Raw genomic sequence first — 24,087 nt, forward strand, 5'->3', positions numbered from 1 at the left:
CGACCTGTCAAGCATCTAGATGGATAGGAGCATGGATATTGGTTATGGGATGCTCCGGGGATCCAGTGGGAGAGTGATATATCAAGGGAGCTTCCCTCAGAATACTCCCGCAAAGGAGCCCTATGCGGACCATCGTACGTACGCCCACGCCCACGCTGCGTAGCTGTGGTCTAAACATAGGGTTGGGGTGGTAGCATAGCTTGCTTGATCCTGACTCGACGTCGTCCCGCTGCTCTGCAGTGTCTCGATCACGTCGAGCAATTATCTAGCTGGTTACTGGGTTCGGCTGGCAGCCTGGCTCTGGGAAGTGCAGAAGCCTCATGGCCGCTGAGAATGATCGATTGGTTAGTGGGATGGTGTACCACTAGCTACAGCAATAAGATGCTCACTTGACAGCCCATAATTATTCCCATCTATTATAGCTAGCTCTCGTGGTCTGACGTCGTGTATCAAAAGGAAGCAATGAGGTCTAGTCGGTGAGGCCGAAAAGGATCTAGGTCATTCATTGCCTGTGTTCTATTTGTTACTCAGGGTTGATGGGCGTACGGCGGAGGACGGTGATGGTGGTCGTGGTAGTGGTGGTGGTGGCGGTGGTGGTGGTGGTGGTGGTCGATGGTAGGTGGTCGATGGTAGGTAGTGGTGGTGGTGGTGGTGGTGGTGGTGGTGGTGGTGGTAATGACAGTTTGTTGTATGTGGTGGCCGTCCCTCGCGTTATTGTTGGTGGTGGGACTACTGGAAGCAACGGTAAAGGTCAATCGATGGTCGACAACAACAATCCATGACCACCACGAGCGTTAGGTTTGCGGCTGGCCAAAAACGATAGCATCTATTCGTTTGTCCGAGTACGCCGACCACACCGAACGAAAAGAGAAAAAAAGAAAAATAATAACCTCGAATTATTCTCTCCTCTGAACATGAATCGAGTGTTTCAGCTCGAGTAAGTTAACTACTGGTGCGCAGAAACCCAGCCAAAGGAATAATGGGGTCAGGGTTGTTCTCGTAAGAAATCAGGCCCTTGGCTTCTGCTGAGCCGCGTGCTGCTCACAGATCCGAATCGCGATGCGTAGATCTGAGGAGTCTCGAATTTAACGACTACCAGCTCTCCCTTGCTGCGATGGCTTGCGGCCCGCCGCCGACAGCCTTTCCTTTCCCAATCCCTTTGCTTCAGGTGCGGTATCTGCGAGGGATAATGCTTCTTTGTTCCCGCTTGATCCTGGACGATGGCTGGCCAGTGGGTGAGTATGGCTGGCTGTGGTGGCTGATTCGAGGAGCTAGTGGCGATGATGGTGCGTGAATGATGATGATGATGCTGGTTGTCGGGGATGCACGCAGCGTTTACGCCGTTTGAGGCCTGCGCTAACCAGTTGGTGGCCTGCTCCGTCAACCTCCTTCTCCTCCTCCTCCTCCTCTCCGCCTTCTACGTCCTCCCTCGGCCACCTCTCCAGTCCAAGGCCAGCAGAATGACATTCCCTCTTTCTGGCCACTTTTCTCGATAGCTGTGGACAATTCACTGGATGTGTGCATCTGTCTCAAATCTCTCCCCACCCCCCTCCCTCTCTCCCTCTCGGAGAAAACCAGACGAATGACCACCCCCATCCCCATAGCAGAACCGCACAACCCACGCACCTCGCACCACCCGATCATGTCGCAACGGGGACGAATCGGTACAGACATGTATGGAAGTACACAGATGCAAATCAAGTGAGTGAGCGGGGCCCGCCCGGCCCAAAGTAACGCTCGCGAGGGCTTACCTCCAGTCGCCAGCAGTCGGCATGCGCTTCTTTATGCACGCCATGCTGGTTTCCGTTACATACAGTACAAATGTTGTGTCTGGTTCACGGTATACCATACATATGCTACGTCGATAGAAATCGATCGGATCGATGCATCATGACGGGTATCTGTGTAGGTGAACGGAGATACAGACGAGCCCCGTCCAAATGCCGGTGTGCGTGCACCGAGAAGGGGGGGGGGGGGGGGGGGGGGGGGGTCGGCGAGCCAATCATCGCCCGTCCAGGCCCACACACATCGAGAGCCGAAGGAAAAGAAACAAAGCGGTGGGCTCGACCCATGATTATGACACGCAGCACATCGTACACCGCGAATCCGCGGGTATCCACTTTTGCGAGTTCAGATCTATTGATGTGGAATATCTGTGTGTGCTTGTTCGGATCCGTTGATGTGGAATATGCGTGTGCTTCTTCAGAGATCTATTGATGCGGAATATGCATGCGCTTCTTCAGACCTATGGATGCGGAATATGAGTGTAATTCTTCAGATCTATCGATGCAGAATACGAGTGCTCTTCTACAGATCTATTGATGTGGAATAGTAATGTGTGTGTGCTTCTTTCCTTCCCGCTAGCGTAAGTGTATTTGTTTATGGTTGCACCCGGTTCTATGCATGCAGTGCAGACGTACTCTACTCTAGATGATGGGGAGGGAGACGAGATAATGCGGCGATCCTGCGCAGTTTCGCTTCACACCACCACCACCACCTTTATTGGGCTTGACTCCCCCCTTCAATCCTCTGGGCCTGTGTGCGGGTTACTGTCCCCGGATCGAATGTACACGTGAATCGACCGGCCGAGGGAAGGAGGGAGGGCTGTTTGACTCTGGCCGGCTAGGTAGTCGAGCTGGGATATCGTCGTGGCAATTGGCCATGCGAAACGGAAAACGGTGGCGCGATTCGACGGATAACCGCAGATTGGTGGGTGTGTGCGGCACACAATATATACGACTGTGGGTTTATACGACTGTGGGTTGCAAGTTTGGAGCAATACGACGCCCCGCCGGGACCTCAGCATGATGCCGATAAGTTAGTCAGTGGATGATTTGTGAATAGCCAAGATATATGCAGCAAGGCTCTGATGAAAAGATACGTTCCATCCGTTCCGAAATCGAGGGAGGGGAGGGGGAGGGAACTGCTGTGCTATGCATGTCCATCAGGAGGTTGGTATCTGGATATTAGGGAGATGGAGGGGGAGGGGCCGCTGAGCTGGGTAGCGGGTAGTAGGGACGGCTTGAGATGATATCGCAGCGGTATATTGGGTACTGGCAAAACGTCACGGAAGACAAGGGAAGAGAGCCAACCGAATTAGCGGGAGCAAGCAGGAAGCGGAGGTTGTGTGGGTTGTGTGGGTTGTGGTTGCGAGGGGGGTTGTGAGGGTTGTGAGGATTGTGGTGAGGGGCAGCATTTCCAGAGGATTATCGATCGAGGCGTGTCGGACCCGGTAATTCCCGCACTTCATCTGGATGCACGTCAGTCACACACAGCAGTTATTGGGAAACTGTGGGCTCCCGTTGATCCCATACCGGCTCGACGAACGAATTGCAGCTTCTGGGGTTTTATTTCTTCCAAACGAAAAGGACGTGGATGTATCGACGTTTGGGTGGGTACGCATGCATCACAGCGGATGAATGATGGATCGACATTCAGGTACGCATGCATCGCAGTGAATCCTCACGAACTCGCAATTAATGCCGCCTCAAGGGATGCGTACCGGAGCGGATGGTGTTTGGTCAGCGCCATGCCATTCCATGCCATGCCATTCCATGCCGTGCCATGCCAGATATCCACCGTTTGTTTGTTTGCATGCCCGTCTGACTAACTGTCTGTCTGTCTGTCTGCCTGTCCGTCCCTGGTACAACAGATGATGACGGTTCGCATATGCAGGGTCCGGTAATATATAAGCTCTATTAATGCGTATGGTGTCATCGGCGTGGAGGGCTCCCAGGAATGGGGAATATGAGCACCTTTCCGGCTATGATCGAAGGCCTCCCACCTCTCATTTCGTGGGGCGGGAGGGAGGGGGGAGGGAGGGGCGCGCTCACGAGTTACGATCCATCGATTCTGGGAAGTCTCAGAGCTAGAGTAGGCAGAGTAGAGTAAGTTACCGGAGGCTTACCATGCTAGCGTCCGAGACTATTGATCCGGCGGATCTTCTTGCATCACTACCATCCTTCCCCACCCTCAGATGTGCCGATGCCTGTATGTACAGCATGTAAGCGCTCTTCAGCAGCCCCACCTTCCTCCGCCTAAGCCATCAGCTCTTACGCCGACCAGCCGTCTTGCGCCCCACAGCTAATCTCTGTGTTCTGCTCAAAATTGGGGAAAATGGTTACGTCCCGAAGACGTCAATTCCGGATCCCCCCTCCTCTCCCCTCCTTCTCAAAACACTCCTGCCGCAACGGGGGAGGGGAGGGGAGGGGATCACATTGCGACGGAGCATCTTACCAGGTATGTGTATGCAGCGATCGCTTCTTCCCGTCGGGCCTCGGCCTGCCTTGCTTTGCGTTATCTCTGGGAACGGGGGTGAGAGGGGGCGTGGGGGCGTGGGAGAGCGATACTACAAGCGGAGGGAAGGAGAGAAGGAGGGAAGGAGGAGAAGGACGAGTAGGAGGAGGCGCTCGTTGCCCTTTGATCCATGTTACTAACTATGGCGGTGGCCTGGGTGTCAACGGCCAGACGAGAAAACGACAGCGTGCATATGGCGAGCGTTGACCGATTCGTGACATCACCCTCCCCTCCCCTCCCCACCTCCACCTCACCTCCACCCCACCTGGACGATGGTGGTAATCATTGCAAGACACTCGCTGCCGCAGTGAATACCCGCCCGCCCCTTAGCATATCGCAACGAGTTCGCATCAGGACGACTGTCTCGAATCCGTGCGGTTCTTGTTTTTGGTTGCGGGGATCAATGTCTGGGAATAAACATTTACACGGCGCTAGTTTTGGGAAACGGAGTGAAGGAGGACCGGGGGGCCAAATACTGCGGCAACGACCGTTGTAACCGCCTAAACAACGATACACACCACATCGTCCCTTCAACACAAAACACCGGCCGCAAGAAAAGCCCTCGCCGAAGGTTTGAAAGGGACACCGTCCGACTCCTCCGACTCCCCTTGATTGCGGTAGAACTTAGCCCGACAGGAATTACCCCCCTGGGATATACGGTGAAGATAGTCGGCCGTTTCGGAACAGGAACCAGCGTGCTCCGGGGCCAATTATGGGCCATAAGGCTGTGTGGATAAAACGTGGGGCGAACAAGCGCAAAGTACCTATAGAGGTATATAGCGGGGTTCTTTCCATCGGTACATAACCAAGCTTCGATACCTATCAGGGGGGAAAAGGAAAAAGAAAAAGAAAAGAGACCCGGATACTCACGCCGAGAGGCCGATAGACATATTATGCTGGTTAATGTGGTTAGTATAGACACGAGTTGGTTCGTTCACCGCTCAGCCCTGGAACCTGGCCCTGACCCTGGATCTTACCCCGGCCGGCCTGCCGTGCGGCGTGCTGAGATCTTCTTGAATCTCGGACGCTGGTCCTTGGTCGTTCGGTTGAGATTAGGCAGATTCGGACGTTGATGGAATCACGGATGCTTCGACGACCACGCTAGAAAGCCTCTATGTATATATAAAGTAGAGTACCTACAGTATGTACTTGTGTACATACAAAGTATCTACTCTGCTTACCCAAGTAAGTATACCCAGGCTCTTCGATAGAGTAGAGTGTGTGGATACCGTACACCGCCCCCCAGCTGTACTTACTCAATGTCAGAGTGAAAGAAGGAAAGAAAGAAAACGGAAATTAATCCTGCAGCGTTACATACTTCGATGCGAATTGCATCGCTGTAAGGCGCGATGGATGCAGCACCACGGCGAGTTACGGGCCGTTCCTTAGATCCGTTGGACAGCTGCAGCCTGCAGCCGCTGTTTAGGGCAAACGGGCTGGGATATCAACCTATCCATGTGTGGAAAGGAAGGAAAGAAGGAAAGAAGGAAAGAAGGAAAGAAGGAAAGAAGGAAAGAAGGAAGACAAACGCCAAATAACGTTGCATGTTTGACGTTTGGCCCCATACATCCATCCATCCATCCATTCGTCCGCCTATCCCCTTTCATTCATTGATCTGATCTGATATGATCAATCATTAGTAGCCGTTTACGTATAAGAAAGAAGAAGAAGAAGAAGCAGAAGAAGCAGAAGAAGCAGAAGAAGGCTTCCATGGAACGGACTGCCCCCCGTCCTCCCCCCATGATAACTTCCGTTTGTTTGAGGTTGAGTGTTCTTACACATAACGGTTTTATACCCTACCCTACCCTCTTGCCTACTACTAACTAGTACTACTAGTAATACAAGCTATCCCTCTAATTCAGCAGTACATCGCCAAGCACTGCAACAAAACAAAACAAAAATACCCGGCTGACAGGATCACCTCCTTCTTCCGCCCTCGTCACCAGAGGCGACGGAGATCTTTGCGGGCACTGCATGGCTATCAAACAGCCCTTCGAGAGAAAAATTCTCCGGTACGGTACCGGCAGGCAAGCAAGCCCCATGTGGGCACTGGGGCAAGGTAGGTAGGTCTCGTCCAGCCCTCCAGCCCCCCCTCCGAAAATACCTACAAAGGTACATACAGGTACCGGCGGACTCACCGTCACTCACGTACATACCTCTTAGGTACTGAGCGGACAGCCTTGTTTTCGCGAACGAAGTAGGTAGGTAAGTGGATCGCATCTGAGCCACGGCGAGGTGAGAATTGAGATGATGCTGGAGCCTGAGGGTAGGTAAGCCCGACTCCTGGCAAAACGGGTGCTTTGAATCACGAAGAACAAAAATAACATCTGCGACATGCTTTCCTCTGGAAACGAACGGACGGACGGACGAGCGGGAATACCCGTCTCCCGTGCGGATCCGAGATCGAAGGTTCTTAGACTCATATGATGTTGTCTGCCTTCCCGCTGGCATTGGCATTGGCATGGGATTGTCTTTTTTCCCCATGGGATACATCGTACCGCAGTGTTAACCTCCCAGCCACGATGGCCGACTTTAAACCCCAAACACACGAAACCCCCTCAGCCAGCCCTGGTTCCGCAGCTCCGCTCACGGCTCCGAGGGGGGCTAAGCCATGAATAGGGAAAGACGAAAAAGTGAGCGCAAAATACACGCACATACGCACACCGGCCGGCCGCCAGACCCGTGACCCGTCGGCCGCGACGGAGGAGAGTCCCGATTCCCGGATCAAGAGTACCACTGGTTTAGCTGGCTGGCTGATATATAGATAGCTATGCAAGTACTTACTTAACTGGATGTTGTCCGGAAATTTGAAGTGGGACCGGAAAAGAGAGGCGAGAGAAAAAGGATGAGATAGGTATTCACACGCACGCTCTTCCAGGACATGAGAACTCGGCAATCGTTCTAAACCGCGGCGGTATAGAAGCATAAGGCTGGAACCCCGGCCTATAGTATAGCTTTCATGCAACCTAGCTAGCTATCTATCCAACATAGGTATTTATCGAATGCTTACCACTATATAGCCCTTTACATCGTCATTATAGCTATCCGGAGGAGGAGGAAAAGGAGGAGGAGGAGGCCACGACGATACCCGCAGAAAAAGCAAAAAGCAACGGAAAAAGAAAAGAAAAAGAAAAGAAACCGTCAGGTAAGGTACTTGTTATAGGTAGCACACATGTGACCGAGGGGTAATCGTCAGACCGACCGACCGACCGACCGGCCAACGCCGAACCCGAACCCGAACCCGAACCCGAACCCGAGCCCGAACCGGACCGGAGCCCGAACCGTAGCCCGTGTCCGTAATACCGTATGATATGATATGATATCGTTCCATAGATGCATAATTTATGGAAAAAAAAACTGCCACGGTTCTTCGGATCGGTAACAGGATTCAAGTAGGTGTCGACCCATAAATTCATATGATAGGTACGGTATCTTGTATGCTCCTGACGAGAAACTGCAGTCACTACGCACGCCGCAGCAGCATAACAGCTTTCATTTTATACCTACCTCATACCTCTACAACGTAAGTAGGTACATACTGTAGCAAAACGCGGTATTTTCCCCCACCGTAATATTCCCATACCTAGTAATTCCCAAGGTGCAGCGCCAGTACGCCAGTACCAATATTCAACATATTTAGCATTCTGTTGACATTTCCGATCCCTTTAACTAATACGCAATCACCGTTGTCGACGAGTGAGACACTGAGACAGCCAGCCAGTAGTATGCAGCAGGAAATGGACGATCATATGCTCAAAACTCCATCCAATGAAAATTGGTACCCGCACACACACGCCCACACGACCACAGGTGCATGTGTTCCTTTGGAATTCTGGAAGGGAATATTGTCGCGCACACACGTGCCGTGTGGGTTATTCGCCCACAGCACTGCACCGCTCCCATCTCCACAGGCATCGATCTTGCTCTTCGGGTTGTTCATAGGAGGAAATGGTGATTTCCCCTCAATCCGCATCCTTCCGTTCTACGCACATCGTACTTGCATAACTACGGCATACGGCATGCATACCGACTCAGAGGTTGTCAAATTGTCATGTCAAATGCTGCAGCCGCTGCTGCCAAGCAGAGAGGTACAGTACGGCACAGTCACGTTACGTCACCCAACCCAACATGATGTCGTTGGAGCTGCAGTCTGCTCAGTGCTGCATCACTTTTTCGTTTTCGTTTTCTTTTCTTTTTCCTCTCCTTCGTTCCCCGACCCCGCTCCTGACGACAATATCGATCGCCCGCTCGACACACGACTCACGACCTCTTCCGCTAGACATGTAGTGTTATGCGCTCGCATCACCGGCACGTGTTGCTGCTCCTCTCTATGGATCACGGCTATGCTTAGTTCCAACACCCAACACATGTGGACATTAGCCAAAGCCACCACCGAGCACTCACCTAGCCATCACCAACCAAGTTGAACCACCAACCAACCAACCAACCAACCAATTGTCCCAAACATTTTGACACCACGAAATACTACTAGTAGCCAAGTCGATCTCCGTTCCATAAAAACAATGCCTATTTTTATGTATGTAGGTTGATGTGTGTAGACGTAACCTCGTTATCGGGCTCAGCCTGAGGCTCACCGCCATGAGGGAAAAAGCAAAAAACAAAACAGTGGTCGGTAAGAACGAACGGTTACCGGCGCAAGACGGTTGATGCTTAATGCTTGATTCCCGATTCCCGATTCTCGATTTCCCGGGCCCATCACCATCACCATCACCACTCGCACCATCACCACTCGCGAGTCGCTGAGCCTTGACTCGTGAGGAAATGACTGCACAGTGCAGATCGAGTCGAGGTGCTGATCCGGGCCGGCTACCGGTAGTTGGTGTTGGTGTTGGTGTTGTTTCTTGTCTTCACTGAGCAGGTGGGGGGGGGGGGAGGGTGTTTGTTACTGTGTCGGTGTGTCGCTGTGGCTTTGCGTCGAAGTGGCTTTGCTTTGTGTCGAGAGTCGAGAGTCGAGACGCATGGTTCGCTGTGGACGTTGTGGACGGCGGTGTAAACGCTGTGAACGGATGATTTTTTTTTGTTTATTCAGTAATTGCATGCGACCTATGTAGATCATGGCAATATCGCCCCGTTCACCCCCCCCCCGTTTCCACGCCACTGTCCAACCCGACTTGCATTGAGCAGCCCGATGTGGCTTTCCCTGCCCCCGCTCCAGTCTGTCCCGAAAAAAGTAGATACACGGTAAAGACTGAAATGGGCCTGCATGCCCGCCTGCCCCTTCCCACCTCTCCTCTCTCCCCTACGGGCTGACTCGCCCGCTCTTCCCACCTGCCCTCTGTCCCTTCGTTTGAAGGTTTTCCAAATCCTTTTTGTGGGGTTTGCGTGCCTTTTCCGGCCTGGCGTTCTTGTTCCCGCCGATGATGACGGTCACATGTACGCCGCCCCTGCCGCGAGCAATATCAGCCCACGACGGGACGCTTCCCTCTCTTCCAAATCTCGTCCCTCTCTTCTCCGCTTTCCCTTTCCTCTTCCTCTCAACCTTCTTCCATTCCTCATCCGTCTCAGTGTCACGAGGAGGAGGCGCTGCGGACACGGCAGATGCTGGTGGTTCAGGTCGTGTGGAGTCGGACTCCAATCCCCCCTATGCTCAGATTGCTCAGGCGTCGGGGTGAGGGGTTTGGCTCCCGCCAGCTTCTCCGGTTGGTGCGGGGTGGGCGGCCCCGTCCGTTTCCGTTTCGGCCGCCGAGGTGGTGTCGATGATGGGGGCGGCAGCGGATGTGTAGCTTGCACTGGCGTTTGCTCCCGGAGCACTCGGTTCTCCTCAGTGAGCTTGTCGATCTTCTCACTCATCGTCTCCATAAGGGCTTTGAGGTCCCTTATCTCCTGTCAAGTCTCTCGTACCGCTGATACGAGTTCTTTAATGTTTCCTACTGACTCTTCGACAACAGTCCTAACGAGCCCAAGCTCGTGAAGGAAAATCCCCTGAAGGTCTTCGTACAGGTGGTGAATTTCGTCAATGATCGGCGACGCGAAGTCGTCGTAAGCAAGGACGGAACGATCCTCTTCCTCCATTGGCTCTGAGGGCGGTGGAGGGGAGGCGGTGCACTGGCGAGCCAGGTGCCCGAGACGACCGCAGTTGTAACAATTGCGATTCGACATTCCAAGAGGGGTAGGAATGAAGCCGGGGCTTAGTTCCCCTCCGTTCTCGCTGAGATTCATCAGCAGTGATTAAGCGCATGAACATACCTCTAGACGGTGTCATGATCAGGCTCGCAGTTATCTCCTCACGTTACCCAGATAATTATCAGTGAAGGAAAACATCCAAATACCGTCACCGTGTCGTCGTATCTCCAAATCTTCCACCGCAAGAATGAATCCGCCCATGCCCACCATAGGCGATCACTCGGCTGTGATCGCTAGCTGTAAATTCCGCGATTTGCAGTCCGTACTCCACTGCCTAGTTCCGGGGCCGACGTGTCCAACGAACGACTACCTATTGAAGTCTCAAGGCCCCTTGTTTAATCGCACGGTACATTTAGAACGGGCAGATGTATAGCTCCATAGATTCACCTCCACTCTCGCTCCATTTTCTCCAGATCTAGGTATACCTACCGTACACATCTAGTCCCACCACCTCCCACCACCTCCCAATGCTCCTATCTATTCCCCATCTCACAGTCATGCCATGCCCAGCCATTCTTCATGCCCATGATCATCGACATCATCGATGACAATCCCCCCCCCCTCATACACGGCTAAACGAACAACATGAAAGAAAAAAGCATACATCCAGCAAAAGAAGTATAAAACAGTGTGTAAATACCTCAAACACCCCCCAACCAAAGGCCCAACAACCAACCAAAGCACCACAAACTCTCCAACACCCCCGGAAAAAAAAACTTGACAAAACAAAAACAAAAAACACGTAACAAATCTTACAAACAAACGGTAAAACTCCCCGCAATCTTCACCCGGAAAACACAAGAAACATGGAAAGGAAACGCCTTTGAAACGATGGTTCCCCGAGTCCGTCAGCTTTATAAAGCGTGCGCTGCAGAAGAAGAAGAAGGCAATGACTACTTTAGTATGTAGGGAAATAACGCGAAAAGGAAAGAGAATCGAAAAGGAAAAAGAAAACGGGATATAATGGAATCATGTACAGAAAGGGCAGTTGTAGTTGTAGTCGTCAAGTCAGTCCACAAGGTGCAGTAGGTATTCGATGTCGGAAGGCTATTCCTCATCGTCGTCGACGCGATCGTTGTCGAGCCAGCCTTTGCTGCGGTCCACGGCCTTCTCCCAGTTGGCGAATAGCTTGTCCCGTGTGGCGTCGTCGGTCTTTGGCACGAACGTGGTCCGGTCATCGCGATTGATGCCCTTCAATTCGCTAAACTCCTCCCACACGCCAACCGCAAATCCGGCCGCGATGGCGGCGCCGAGGGCAGTGGTCTCCCGCATCTGTGGCCGATCGATCTCCAGACCTATAAAACGCGTTAGTTTTCGATGGGAAGAAGCGGGTGCGGAAAGTTGTACCTAATATGTCGGCTTGTATCTGCATGCACACGTCCGAGTTGCTCATCCCTCCATCCACAGCGAGCGCGTGCAAGGCGGTACCGCTGTCCCGCTCCATCGCATCCAGGATGGCCCTCGTCTGAAAGCAAGTGGCCTCAATGGTTGACCGCGCGATGTGCTCCTTGGTGGTGTATTGGGTCATGCCGACTATCCATACGGTCAGTTCTGACACTCGCCCAGCACTACTGTGATCTAAACTTACAGATGGTGCCCAGCGCATCGTCGATCCAGTACGGCGCGAACAATCCCGAGAACGCGGTGACAAACACAACACCTCCACTGTCTGCACGGGGTGTCAGTGGATATCCCAGTCGAATGAGGACCGAGTGATGTACCTGGTACTTTGGATGCGAGCTCGCCGATCTCATGCGAGTGCTTGATCATGCCCAAGTTATCCCTCAAGAATTTGACTGCGGATCCGGCGACGGCGATAGATCCTGCGCCTCATCAGTTTCTGCGTTCCTAGCGATAACGGGGATGGAGAACATACCTTCCAGCGCATAAACCGGCTTGTGCCCCTTGAACGCGTACCCCACAGTCGTCAAGAGCCCGTTCTTGGAAATCACCGGGTCGTATCCGGTATTGTAGAGTAAGAAGCAACCGGTTCCGTAGGTATTCTTTGCCATACCGGGGGTGAAGGCGCACTGGCCCACTAGCGCCGCACTCTGGTCGCCCAGACACCCGGCGATCCGGACACCCTTCAACGCGCCGTCCGCCAGCACTCCGTACGCCTCGGGATCCGAGCTGGGAACGATCTTCGGCAGGTTGACACCCTTGACGCCGAACCAGTCCAGGAGGAAGTCGTCGTACTCCAGTGTCCGGATGTTGCAGAACATGGTGCGCGAGGCATTGGACGGGTCGGTGACGAAGCACCCCTTCCCGAGGCCACCGGTGAGGTTGTAGAGCAGCCACGTGTCGACGGTACCGAACGACAAACGACCAGCCTTCAGCGCAGCTGCCACCGCGGGGACATGACGGATCATCCACAGCAGCTTCACCGACGAGGGGTACGTGGACAGCGGCAGCCCGCATAGTTCCGGAAGTTTATCCGCACCCTCTTTCTTCCGGAGCTCGTGGACGAGCCTTGACGTGCGGGTATCCGGCCAGACGATGGCATTGTGTAGTGGCTTTCCAGTGAGGGTGTCCCAGACGATCTGTATCCCACAAAAGTTTTCACGTCAGCCGCGGTCCCGCGAGCGCTCCAGCGATCTCGGAATGACATACCGTTGTTTCCCGCTGGTTGGTGATACCAATCGCTTTGATATCCTCGAGCACGTATCCTTGCTCTTGAAACTGCTTTGCCGCACGGTCGATGCATACGTTGACGCTCCTCAGCAGCTCGTACGGATCGTGTTCGATCCAGCTAGGTATTTCAGTTAGGCTAGGTTCGTTTACAATTTACACCCCCGGACGTCCCCCACAAAGGCAAATAGGAAGGACGCAGAAATAGAGTTCGGTGGCAATTACCCCGAGTGCGGATACAACTGTTCAAACTCAACCTGGTGGCTAGCCGTAGGAGTTCCCGAGCCATCGAATATCAGAAATCGCGAGGACGTAGTGCCCTGATCGATGGCGGCGGTGAAGACTCCACGCTTCTTCTCTACGACTGGCGGCGGTGCGGCGGCAGCGGGTGGGGCTACTTTCGAGGACGCACGGCGGGCGTGGTTGGGCACCCTGCTGCCGGAGGAGGATGTTGCCGACTTGGGCGACTTGGAGAGTGAGGAACCCATCGAGAGATTGGGCAGGAATCGTGGCAGAGATGAGAGAGGTGGCAGAGGACAAGTGAGGAGCGAGGGCTTTATTGGCAGCGCGGTGGAGGTGGAGAAGAAGCGAGTAGAGCGGGCAGCAGAGGTTGGATTCGGAGGGCCCGGAACGACAACGACGACCGCTCTGCTCAAAGATCGTTGGAGAGGAATGGTGGAAGAGGAGGAGAGGAAAGGCTCGACCCGGAGGTCGTCGCCTTTTTGACTGGGGAAACGGGATCTCCGGGGAGCCCGGGGGTAGGGGGGGTGACACAGAGAGAGGGGGGTTGGAGGAGAACCGGATGGGGGTGCGCGTGAGTGAGAATTGTGTGCTCTGGCTGGGTTGGGGGGCAAGAGAGCCAGCTGCAGGTTGTTTGTTACACGTGAATATCCATTAACCCAGAGGTGCAGAAGAAAACGTATCTACCCGGTTGCTCGGTTCTGTCAGACTGGGGTCTCCGTTTTCTGCGAGGCGGGGCGTCGGGGGTGGCAGGGAAGGGGCAGGGAAGGGGCAGGGAAGGGGCAGGGAGAGAGGAAGATGCGGAGAGTGGGTGAGATGCAGAAAGAGAAAGTGAGATGGGGGGCAGGGAGGAGTGGGAGGGGGGGGGAGGGGGGCAAGGGGGGAGGGGAGAATGGGGAGGGGAGGGCGAAGGGAGAGGAATGTTTGATAGGTACTCACCTTCCTTCTCAAGTGCATGCATACGACAGTGGGGGTGGAAGGAGTGGATTCGGGGCGAATGGAGACTGGGGGAGAAGAAGAAGACGACGAGAAATGATTACTGGAAGGGGCAGTATAGAGACTGGATTGCTACGGTATTCTTAGAGTAGAGCGGTAGAGTAGAGAGTAGAGTAGAGTAGAGTAGAGCGGTAGAGTAGAGAGCAGAGCAGAGTAGAGTGGTTGGCTTCGTGTCGGGGTTGCTTCGTGTCATGTCGGTCGTGCCTGCTTGCCAACCTTCCTTCGTACTTGCCTAGCTGCTTTTCTGTCGTCGTCGGAATAACCTGCGGCCTGGGGGGTGCGTTAGGTGCACACTCTCCCACCGAACGAACCAAGGGCGGTAGTTTAGTTTTGCTTCGGTTCCTGGAAGACATGGCGCTATCGGGCGGCACTACCCCGCAACCCGGAATAACTTGCCTGCACTTCGCAAAACCTACCGCCGAGTGACTCCGGAGGGAAGATAGGGGAACCGTCGAATCCCGCGGGTCGACACGCATGCAGCAGATGCAGCAAAAGCAGCATGCGCATGTTCTGGACGCGTCCAATTCGCGCAGCCTAGGACCCGCCGATATTGCTGCGAAAGTCTTTGCGGAGAGAGGGGGTGGTCTGTGGGCACGGCATCTGCTCCGGTCGCTGCAGTCGGAGGGCATCGCAGTGGCCAAGAGACGTGCCCCGTCACGTGCAACGGAGGCGAGTGCTCCGTCCGCCGGAGAGAGCGGCAGAGGGTAGCGCCGAGTCACGGGAGATAGAGGGTTGATCCGGTGAGCACGGATGCACCGCATTGATGGTGGATATAGGGATATAGTGGAAGGCAGGTGCATACCGGTACTATACTTATCCATCCATCTCACGGTGCGACGATCCCCATCGAAGACGCGGGGCTTGGCTTGGCTGGCTGGCTGGCTGCTCGATCGAAGGGCGGGGAAATTCTGTCAGATGCGACCGTGGCCGATGACCGATGACTGGGCTGCTGGGTACATAACATCTTGCTCCGCCGATGATGTCAAGGATCACCGCCGGTAACGACGACGTCGAAATGAAAGAAGAGAGGCAACCATGGGCGCCGGGAGATCCTCGAAAGGCCGCCATGCCGATCAGCCCGCTAGCTGGCAGCAGAGACACTCTAGTGCTGGCCTCTCGCCGTGTCGGTCGGGATCAGCACGCCTGAGCCAAGCCGCCGGCAGTCTAGACGGCCGAGATGCCTGTAGGATTCGCACAGATACACGTACCCCTCGCGGTCGATCGATAGCCTGTTCGGCCACACGTTCCGCAGCTTCGGTTTCGTGGCCTGACTCCACACACAAATTGCTAAACCGAATCCCTACCTATAAACCCGGCATCGTGTCATGCCGAATCCCAGCAATCCCCAATAGCCGGTGGGAGGAAGGATCCCAATTCCGGAGTCGAGTCGGCATGGTTGAGACTTGAGTACGCCCAGTTCTCATATTTAGAAGCAGTAGATGATTATGTAAGTAGACACAAGAAACAAAAAACCGAGAAAACAAAAAGCCGAGAAACTCAAAGGAAATCCTCATCACATGGCATTGCAGCTAAAAAGATTCCCTTCACCTCCATGCCTTCTCCCTCCTAGCCCCTCATTCCAGTGGGCGCCTTCCTCTCCTCTCGGGGCTTCTGCTCGCCCTTCTTCTCCGGCGTAGGATCGGTGGGTTGTCCCGGCTGCGTCGTCGCACTGGTGTCTTGGTTGTCGTCATGATGCATTCCCTGCTTCCCGGGCTGATCTCCCGCCGCCTTCTTGCCAGGATCGGTCGGCTCATCATCCGACTTCTTCTGTTTGTTCTCCTTGACCTTTCTGTCTTCCGCCGCCATACGAGCGATCCGCTCGTCCTCCTCCCTCTGCACGTTCTCCCTCTGCTTCAGGCGGATGTCGGCCAGGTGTTGGCGGGCACCGCGGGTGGGTTCAACGGCATCTCCGATCTGTGCCACGGATCAGCGTGAGGATGACATGTGCTGCCGGAGCGGGGGTTCTCACCTGACCACGGCCAACCAAAGTCATGATGATGCACGCACCGACGACGAAGGTCAGGATGAACCGGTAGGTGGTGTACCACCGCGGAGCCCAGCCCATAGTTGTAGCCTGCGAGTCGGCAAAGTACATACCCACGAAACCCACGAACTGGGTGAGCAGCGCATAGTCGAGCGGCAGCAAGATGGTCGGCCACGCCAGGGCGGGAGCCAGGATGCCGATAGTGTAGCGGCGGTAAGGGTGGGATCCTCCGTATTTGGCCATCTCCAGGCCCCAATGGACAGCACCGAGGAAACTGACGCACGAATCAGCTGATTTTTCAACGGCTTGAGTACTTAGATACGGAAACGAGACGCACCTGAGGATGATAGCCCCAAGTCCAATCTGTGTTGGCTCCAGGATCTCGAGGAGATGCGAGGCCGTGTCTTTACTGACAAAGATGCCCATGCCCGTCTCCGACGCATGGTTCATGTCCCATGCCAGGAACAAGGTACTGGCACTGGTGACGACGTACGGGGCCAAGCCTCCCATGCCGAACCAGAACACCTCCTTTGGCACCTCATGCAGAGCAAATGTCTCCCTAACCGTTGCCTGCCCGGACACACCTGTTACCATTCCTCCATCAATCCAACCGATTCGTGGTGGAACATACCAGATCCGACTTGATCCCATGCAGCATATCCGCCTCGTCGTCTTTCTTAACACTGGGATTACCGGGCTCAAACACTTGCCTCACGGAGCTGGTACTCGACACAGCTTCCGGATGCGCTTTCAGCTTTTCCTGGCGGTGCCGCTCCTGCTCCTTCTTCAGCTGGTCGCCTTTCAGCGCCGCCGCATACAGTCGGACACCTAGGGGCCTGAAGAGTGCACTCTGGACACGGTGAGGAGTAGGACGAGGACGGGTCAATTGCGGAGCTGCTGCTGGCCGGACCAGGTTGGAGAGGCAACGGACGGAGCTGGCGCTGGAGCTGGAGCCGGCATTGAGCTGCAGCAGCGGCCTCGCGTGCGGGAGGGCTTTGGCGATCGGGCGGAGGGATATTGACCGAAGCATTTCTTGTCTCGTAGCGTTGGATGGGATGGGATGGGCAGGAATTGTTTGTGGAAGTTTTTCGTGGGTGAAGATGTGGTTATGATGAGCTCCAGCTGTCACCCACAAACACATGACGTCACGGAGACGAGATGCGCATTCAAGGACGCACAACACATGGCGGTGTAACAATCAGAGGCTGTATTTAGCGATGCCACAGGCTAAAACTGAGTTGCAGTCTTGCAGACGCACGTAAATATCGCCGTTTCCGTGCTGATCGCGCTCTTGAGTTTTAACGCCTCCCCGAGGTAGGTATGGAAGGTGGATTTTCTACCTAGTACATATTGCAGATAGCCCCGGGTGATAAGTGGTGCTCGGTGACATGCAGTACCTAGTAAACGGCTTCGGCATCATTTCCGCCTACAATACGCATAACGTAGCATGTGTTTCAAGCGGAGCTCTTCGTCCTAACTACTGGAAGTGCCCTACCTCCATTCTCGGGCTCTGCCTTGGGTTGATCGGACCGAGTCCGAGCGCACCATCCGGGCCACGGCCCGGCGACCGGCCAGTGCTTAACTCAGCCCGTGCATTATCTAGTTACCCGGCACCTTATCATCTTCATCTCGCCGCCCAACACCAGCGCCCTACCCCACCTCCCCCCAAATGCCGACCCCTACAGCAGACACGCGGCGCCCTGCGGCGACGACACGGCTCTGCGCGCACTGCAACGTTGAGCGGGCCAAGATCCAGCGGGCCAAGACGTACGAGCGACTGTGCATCTCCTGTTTCATCGGCGTCTTCGAGCTCGAAACGCACCAGACAATAGTGGCGAACCGGCTGTTCCACCGGGGCCAAAAAGTTGCGATCGGCGCTTCGGGCGGGAAGGACTCGACCGTGCTGGCCGCCGTGCTGAAGACCCTCAATGAGCGCTATGACTACGGCGTCGAGTTCGTGCTGTTGTCCATCGATGAGGGCATTAAAGGTTACCGCGATGATTCCCTCGAGACTGTCAAGAGGAATGCGCAACAGTATGGAATGGAGCTGTGTATTGTCGGCTACAGGGAGCTGTATGGTTGGACTATGGACCAGGTCGTCGAGCAGATCGGAAAGAAGGGGAATTGCACCGTGTGTGGAGTGTTCCGACGGCAGGCACTGGACCGTGGAGCGGCGATGCTGGGCGTGAGCCACGTTGTCACGGGGCACAACGCCGACGACATGGCGGAGACCGTGCTCATGAACCGTAAGCCCCCATCCCTTCCACCCCCGTGCGGGGTGGGTGGCATTAACTAAACCTTACTCCCAGTCCTCCGCGGCGACCTCCCGCGGCTCCACCGGTGCACCTGCATCGTGACCTCAAGCGCCTCGTCGCCCATCTCGCGCAGCAAGCCATTAAAATACGCGTACGAGAAGGAGATCGTGCTGTACGCGCACCACCGCAAGCTCGACTACTTCTCGACGGAGTGCATCTACTCGCCGGAGGCGTTCCGCGGCAGCGCGCGCAGCTTGATCAAGAGTCTGGAGCGCGTGCGGCCCTCGGCAATCTTGGATATTGTCCGCTCTGGCGAGGCGTTCGCCGAGATGGTGCCGGAGGAGATCCGCGGATCCGCATGCGCCGGTGAGGCGAAAAGGAAAACTACCATTGATGTCGCGGCGGATAGGCAGGCTGAGGCCGAGGCGGAGGAGGGGGGGTGTACGAAAGGGACTACGGGGGATCCGTCGCTGGGCGGCGAAATGTCGCAGTTTGAGAGGCAGCTTACGGAAACCGAGAGGGCGGAGCACCGGGAGACGGAGATCACATTACCGCCACCGACTAACAAGAAGGGTGGCAAAGGTAAAGAGAAGAAGGAGCAGCTGTCGAAGTTCAAGAAGCAACAGCTGGGGTCATGCCTGAAGTGCGGCTACATGAGCTCGCAGGAGCTATGTAAGGCCTGTGTGATTCTGGACGATCTGAACAAGAACAGGCCGAAGATTGAGGTGGAGCTGGACGACGAGGATGAAGACGCGAGTTCGAGTGTACGTCGCAAGATGGAGGCATTGGATCTCAGGAGGTCACTAGTGGAGGTTGATGCCTCATGAGGATATCAGTAGGTACCGGTGTTTCACAGTAAGGAATAATATATTATTCATACCTATCGCCTTGCCAGAAGCTGCGGAATCTGCAGCATTGAGGGTTTATACTGGGCTTGGCTAGATACCCGAACCTGGCATCATCCCTGAATCCTAGCGAAAGTGCCCCATGGGTGAAGCTTTCAACTCAATCGCACAACACCTCTACCACACAGCGCAACAGCATATATCGCATCCAGCCATCCCTTCTCGCAAACAGTCATTCATCCGTTCTCCTACCTGTTCATAAACTCACCACGCCGCCGGAATACACGTAATGTCTACAGTAAATACTGATTTCTACATCCTTGTGACAGGGGCAAACAGGTACGTACACCCTCTCCTGCCGGAGCTTCTGTATGCTATCTCGCCAGTATGCTGACCTTCACAGCGGCCTCGGCCTCTCAATTGCCAAACGTCTCTGCACCGACTTCCTCGCGACGTACCCTACGCACGAGACGCTCACGATAATCTTCACCACGCGCTCCTCTCGCAAAAGCACCACCACGCTCTCCCTGCTGATCGACCACCTCGCCGCGCTCGACCGGTCCGGACACTCCGCCACGCTCCGCATCCGCTTCTCGACCGCGCAAGTCGACCTGACCTCGCTCCCCTCCGTCGCCGCCCTCTCCAAACACCTCATCCACAGCTTCCCGCACCTCGATGCCGCCATCTTCAACGCGGGCATGGGCGCCTTCACCGGCATAGACTGGCTCGGCTGCTTCATCTCGCTCGCCAAAAACTGGGTCGAGGCGGTGACGCACCCGGTGTTCAAGATCCAAGCGGTGGGGCGCACCGTTCCCCAGCCCGCGGTGGGCGGCGGCGACATTGGCGAGGTCTTCTGCGCCAACGTCTTCGGGCACTACTACCTGGCGCACGAGTTGATGCCACTGCTGCGCCAAGGCCGCGGCCGCATAATCTGGGTGTCGAGCCTGGAGGCGTACGCGCGGGTCTTTGACAAAGACGACCTCGAGGGCCGCAAGGCGACACATTCGTACGAGGCGTCGAAGCGGCTCACGGACGTGATCGCGCTGACCAGCTCGCTGCCGGCCACGAAGGCGTGGGCCGACTCCTATTTCTCTGCGAGCGAGCAGGAGCAGGAGAAGGAGAAGGGTGAGAGGAGGCCGAAAATGTTCCTCTCCCACCCTGGCATCTGTGCTACCGCTATGGTCGACCTCCACGTAGTCCTGTTCTACTGCATGACACTGGCGTTCTATATCGCGCGCTGGATCGGGAGCCCGTGGCATACGATCTCTACAGACACTGGGGCGAATGCGCCGGTGCACCTGGCGCTGGCGCGCGATGAGGAGCTGGTGGAGACGGAGGCGCAGCGGAAGAAGTGGGGGAGTGGCAGTGATCGCGCGGGGAAGGGCGTGCTTCGGGTTACGGATGTGGAGGGTGAGAGTGGTGAGGAGTGGGAGGAGCTGGGGAGGGACGTGTGGAGGCAGATGGAAGAGCTGAGGGTTGTCTGGAAGGCTAGGTTGGAGGAGGCGAAATAATCAGTTGATGTGTGGGTGCGTGGGTGGACTTTCCTTCGTGGTTCTAATTGAGTTAACTAGAATACGGTACTGGCTGCGAGTGATTGATCGATAGGATAATATTACATAGACACATTAATGAATACAGGCATTGATAAAACCAGTACATTTTATCCAAATCAATCCTGCGATGCGATGCTCCAAACGACAAGGGGAATATGATATCTATGACAAAAGCAGGGGAAAAAAGCAGCCCAAACTCCGATTACTATCATAATGCAATATTACTCCCAACAAGGGGGCACTCCGGACTACCATTACACCAGCGAGTTTACGGGCGGCGTCATCCTCTTTGTGATTTGCTCCTTCTTCATACTCCGTATCTGCGCCTCGAGCTCCCTGCGTTCCTCACGTTCAGCCTATCACAAGAAAGGTCAGCCATAGTCCTGGTAATCATGAGTAGATGGAAGAAAACAAACCTTTAGTGCCTTCGCCTGCTCAGTCCTCATATCCCGCATCATCTTCTTGAACTCCTGTCTGAGCACAATGAGCGTGGTGCTATCACCAGTCCTTGCTCTAGGGTCCGCAGAACGAGGACCATTTGACTGCACCCCGAGGATTCCAATCTTCTCCTCGGCCACCGCAGTCTCGAGCCCGTCAACTCGTTCCTTCAACGAGTCGATGGTCGACTCCAGCCTCGACCTCTCCTTCTCCGCCTCAATCCCTTGCTTGGTCAAGTTCTCAAAGTCCTTGAGCATGTCGTCGAGCTCCTTCTGCAGCACCTTACATCGCTTCTCCAGGTGCGCGTTATTGGCGCCTTCAGCGCGCTCGTTCTTGAGCCTGACAATCTCGTCGATCAGCTCGTTGTTCTTTCGCTCGAGGTTCTCGATCTCGGCGAGAAGGCCTGGGTCGATGGTTTGCGGCTGCTTGTTCGCCTTTTCCAGAGCCAGAGCGGCGGCTCTGGCTTGGGCGGTGGCGGCGGCGCGCTCGGATTTCGAGCCGTAGGCGATATCGAGCTCGGCTTTCGCCATGACCACTTCCGTCGACAGCTCCGCGACTTTGCGCGACATCTCTTCGAGCTCCCCGTCCATCCGCTTGATCTCGTTTGCTTTCTCCTCCAGCTGTAGCCGGAGGGCGTTTTCCTGCTGCGCAGATGCTTCCTGCGCTTTTGCAGTGGCCTGGAGGACCTCCTCCTTAAGCGCGACAATCTCAAGGTCGAGCTGCGTCAGCTTGCCATCGTTCTCGGCTGTGAGCGCCTCGAGTTCGGCCTTGGTGAGATCGCGGTCCTCTTTGATGTCCTGATACTTGATTTCGAGCTCGACCATGGCCTCCTCTCGTGCGACCAGTTTCCGATCAAGCTCCTCCAGCTGGCTCTCCATTTCCACCCTCGCCTCGTTCGCGATCGCCAACGCATTGTGCTCCTGCTGGAACCCTTGGTTCGCCTGCATCGCTTTCTGCTTGTCCTGCGACCGCTCCATATCTAGTTGATGCATTGCATCCATAAATTCGGCGCTCTTCTTACTGAACGCGGTTCGCGACTCCTCAAGCTCATCGGACGTCTGTTTAGCCACAGTTTCCGACTCCATCAATGCGGTTTGCAAGCCGGTCAGCTCTTCCGTCAGCGCCTCAATCTTCGTATTTGCCGCAACAAGGGCGTCGTCGCGTTGCTCGAGCAGCATCGACAGCTGGTTAACCTGGCCTGCCATATTTTTCAGATCCTCCTGCATCAACTTCATATCCTCATCCATATCGGAGTCCTGCTGATGTGAACGGTCCTTCAGTGTATCGCGTTCGTTACGGAGGTTGTTGAGTTTATTTAGCATGCTCTGGACTTTCGACGAAAATACTGAGATCGAGTATTCCGGGGATGCCTCTCGTTCGTCGTCGCTTTCGTATCCTTTCCCCCGATCCATCTTCTGCTCCCGCGCATCTTCCTCCGACGCCATGATCATGTCCCACAGCGTCATCAGCAAGGTCTCAGTGCGCTCAAACTCTTCCGCCGCGCGACTGGCCCCCGGCGCCGCTGGTGGATGGTCCCGGATGTACTGGATATTTTGGTCCAGCAGCGCGAGCTGCTCGTGGATCTTATTCTCGCCGTCTTGTCCCCTCAACGGCGGCCGCGGAGATCCGCCGCCAGTGGACTGCAGCAGCTCATGGATGCGCATATTGAAGTCCTCCAACCTCTCAACCACAAACTCGTCCTCCACCGGCTTCTTCGTCGTCGCACCCGCACTTTCCGCGCCATGAAAACCTCTCGTCACCCCCTCCCCAAAACCGTCCAACTTATCCGCCGTCCTGTACAAGTGCGGATCGTCAAAGGCGGTTGGATCCGCCACACCGTGCGCAAGCGTGTACTCCATACTCGCACGCTGCGACGCCGTGCCCTCCTTATGCGTCAAGCACAGGATCCCGGCGGAATGCATCAACAGCCTCTCGCGCACCTCGGCAGCGCGCTGCTTATACTTCTCCAGCTCAGCACCCAGCTCATCGCACTTCTTCTTCCCGGCCTCCAGCTCCGGGTCCTCGCGCGGCTGCCCACGCTTCGCCGACAGCCGCGCGAACGACAGCAGCGCGTCGCGCACTTTCGACTCCCGCGCTAGCTTGTTCGCCGTTACGTCGATGCGCTTCGTGAGCTCCGAGTACTCCTTCTTGAGCGCTTCGACTTCCTCGTACGATAGCACCGCAAACGACGTGCTGTCGAAGATTGCCTGTTCTACTAGCAGGTGCAGCGACATTGGGTCGAGCGAGGTCGTGGGTGCATCCTATGTGCGAACATCCTCCGTCAGCTCGACCGACTTACTTCATCCCTCCCGCCTCCCGCCACAACACAGGAAAGGGGAAACGGAAACGGAAACCCACCGGATTGAATCGCGGCCGCGCATATCCTGCTCCACCACCACCACCACCTCCACCGCCGTGCCATGAGTTTTCTTCCGGATCATCGTAATGCTGTTCTTGAGGCGGGTAGCTATTACGCGCTGCTGTGTGGTAGCCGTTCATTGCGGACGCGTGAGTTGATGTTCGTAGTGTGGCGACGTGGAGGATCTTGGAATTAATTCGTCGACGAGCATGAATGGAGTTTACGAGAACACGTTGATCTGAGGAATCAGGGGCGACACACTGGACGAGGCGAGGCGCTACAGCCTACTTACAGGCATTGGAATGGTGTGGGGGACCTGCAAGGATATGGGCGGCAGCGGTAACCCCGT

The 24,087-nt window shown here is 55.3% G+C and overlaps 5 protein-coding genes across 5 annotated transcripts; 2 read left to right on the forward strand and 3 right to left on the reverse strand.

The window, feature by feature from the left end:
* Positions 1 to 11,487: 11,487 nt before the first annotated feature.
* On the reverse strand, positions 11,488 to 13,556 carry BZA05DRAFT_440655 (uncharacterized protein; the record flags this gene model as incomplete). Its single annotated transcript, XM_051486617.1, has 7 exons — positions 11,488 to 11,735; positions 11,788 to 11,973; positions 12,029 to 12,109; positions 12,162 to 12,263; positions 12,317 to 12,980; positions 13,051 to 13,189; positions 13,294 to 13,556. 7 exons carry the CDS (start codon positions 13,554 to 13,556, stop codon positions 11,488 to 11,490), a joined length of 1,683 nt encoding a protein of 560 aa, XP_051344650.1.
* A 2,104-nt stretch (positions 13,557 to 15,660) lies between these two features.
* On the reverse strand, positions 15,661 to 17,544 carry BZA05DRAFT_383216 (uncharacterized protein). Its single transcript, XM_051482190.1, has 4 exons — positions 16,920 to 17,544; positions 16,626 to 16,858; positions 16,274 to 16,562; positions 15,661 to 16,218 (listed from the first exon to the last, which is right to left on the reverse strand). Exons 1-4 carry the CDS (start codon positions 17,427 to 17,429, stop codon positions 15,871 to 15,873), a joined length of 1,380 nt encoding a protein of 459 aa, XP_051344651.1. The 5' UTR covers positions 17,430 to 17,544; the 3' UTR covers positions 15,661 to 15,870.
* A 155-nt stretch (positions 17,545 to 17,699) lies between these two features.
* BZA05DRAFT_20537 (putative PP-loop ATPase superfamily protein) lies at positions 17,700 to 19,564 on the forward strand. The gene is made up of 2 exons (XM_051479548.1): positions 17,700 to 18,534; positions 18,598 to 19,564. The coding sequence occupies exons 1-2, from the start codon at positions 17,958 to 17,960 to the stop codon at positions 19,368 to 19,370; spliced, it is 1,350 nt and encodes a 449-aa protein (XP_051344652.1). The 5' UTR covers positions 17,700 to 17,957; the 3' UTR covers positions 19,371 to 19,564.
* A 140-nt stretch (positions 19,565 to 19,704) lies between these two features.
* On the forward strand, positions 19,705 to 21,044 carry BZA05DRAFT_383221 (uncharacterized protein). The gene has a single exon (XM_051482191.1). It carries the CDS (start codon positions 19,760 to 19,762, stop codon positions 20,897 to 20,899), a length of 1,140 nt encoding a protein of 379 aa, XP_051344653.1. The 5' UTR covers positions 19,705 to 19,759; the 3' UTR covers positions 20,900 to 21,044.
* On the reverse strand, positions 21,045 to 24,069 carry BZA05DRAFT_470250 (Up-regulated during septation-domain-containing protein). Its single transcript, XM_051487887.1, has 3 exons — positions 23,738 to 24,069; positions 21,358 to 23,640; positions 21,045 to 21,297 (listed from the first exon to the last, which is right to left on the reverse strand). The coding sequence occupies exons 1-3, from the start codon at positions 23,876 to 23,878 to the stop codon at positions 21,196 to 21,198; spliced, it is 2,526 nt and encodes an 841-aa protein (XP_051344654.1). The 5' UTR covers positions 23,879 to 24,069; the 3' UTR covers positions 21,045 to 21,195.
* Between the last annotated feature and the right edge of the window lie 18 nt (positions 24,070 to 24,087).

Source organism: Tricharina praecox (assembly GCF_024521635.1).
Source record: "Tricharina praecox strain CBS 144465 chromosome Unknown BZA05scaffold_1, whole genome shotgun sequence".
Lineage (NCBI taxonomy): Eukaryota > Fungi > Ascomycota > Pezizomycetes > Pezizales > Pyronemataceae > Tricharina > Tricharina praecox.

Coding starts and splice junctions, on each gene's coding strand:
- BZA05DRAFT_383216 (XM_051482190.1), bottom strand. CDS start 17,429: ATGTGTTTGTGGGTGACAGCTGGAGCTCATCATAACCACATCTTCACC. Junction 16,859..16,919: donor ATGGGATCAAGTCGGATCTG/GTATGTTCCACC, acceptor GTGTCCGGGCAG/GCAACGGTTAGGGAGACATT. Junction 16,219..16,273: donor CTTTGGTTGGCCGTGGTCAG/GTGAGAACCCCC, acceptor TCCGTGGCACAG/ATCGGAGATGCCGTTGAACC.
- BZA05DRAFT_20537 (XM_051479548.1), top strand. CDS start 17,958: ATGCCGACCCCTACAGCAGACACGCGGCGCCCTGCGGCGACGACACGG. Junction 18,535..18,597: donor GGAGACCGTGCTCATGAACC/GTAAGCCCCCAT, acceptor CCTTACTCCCAG/TCCTCCGCGGCGACCTCCCG.
- BZA05DRAFT_383221 (XM_051482191.1), top strand. CDS start 19,760: ATGCTATCTCGCCAGTATGCTGACCTTCACAGCGGCCTCGGCCTCTCA.
- BZA05DRAFT_470250 (XM_051487887.1), bottom strand. CDS start 23,878: ATGAACGGCTACCACACAGCAGCGCGTAATAGCTACCCGCCTCAAGAA. Junction 23,641..23,737: donor CGCGGCCGCGATTCAATCCG/GTGGGTTTCCGT, acceptor GTTCGCACATAG/GATGCACCCACGACCTCGCT. Junction 21,298..21,357: donor AGCAGGCGAAGGCACTAAAG/GTTTGTTTTCTT, acceptor TTCTTGTGATAG/GCTGAACGTGAGGAACGCAG.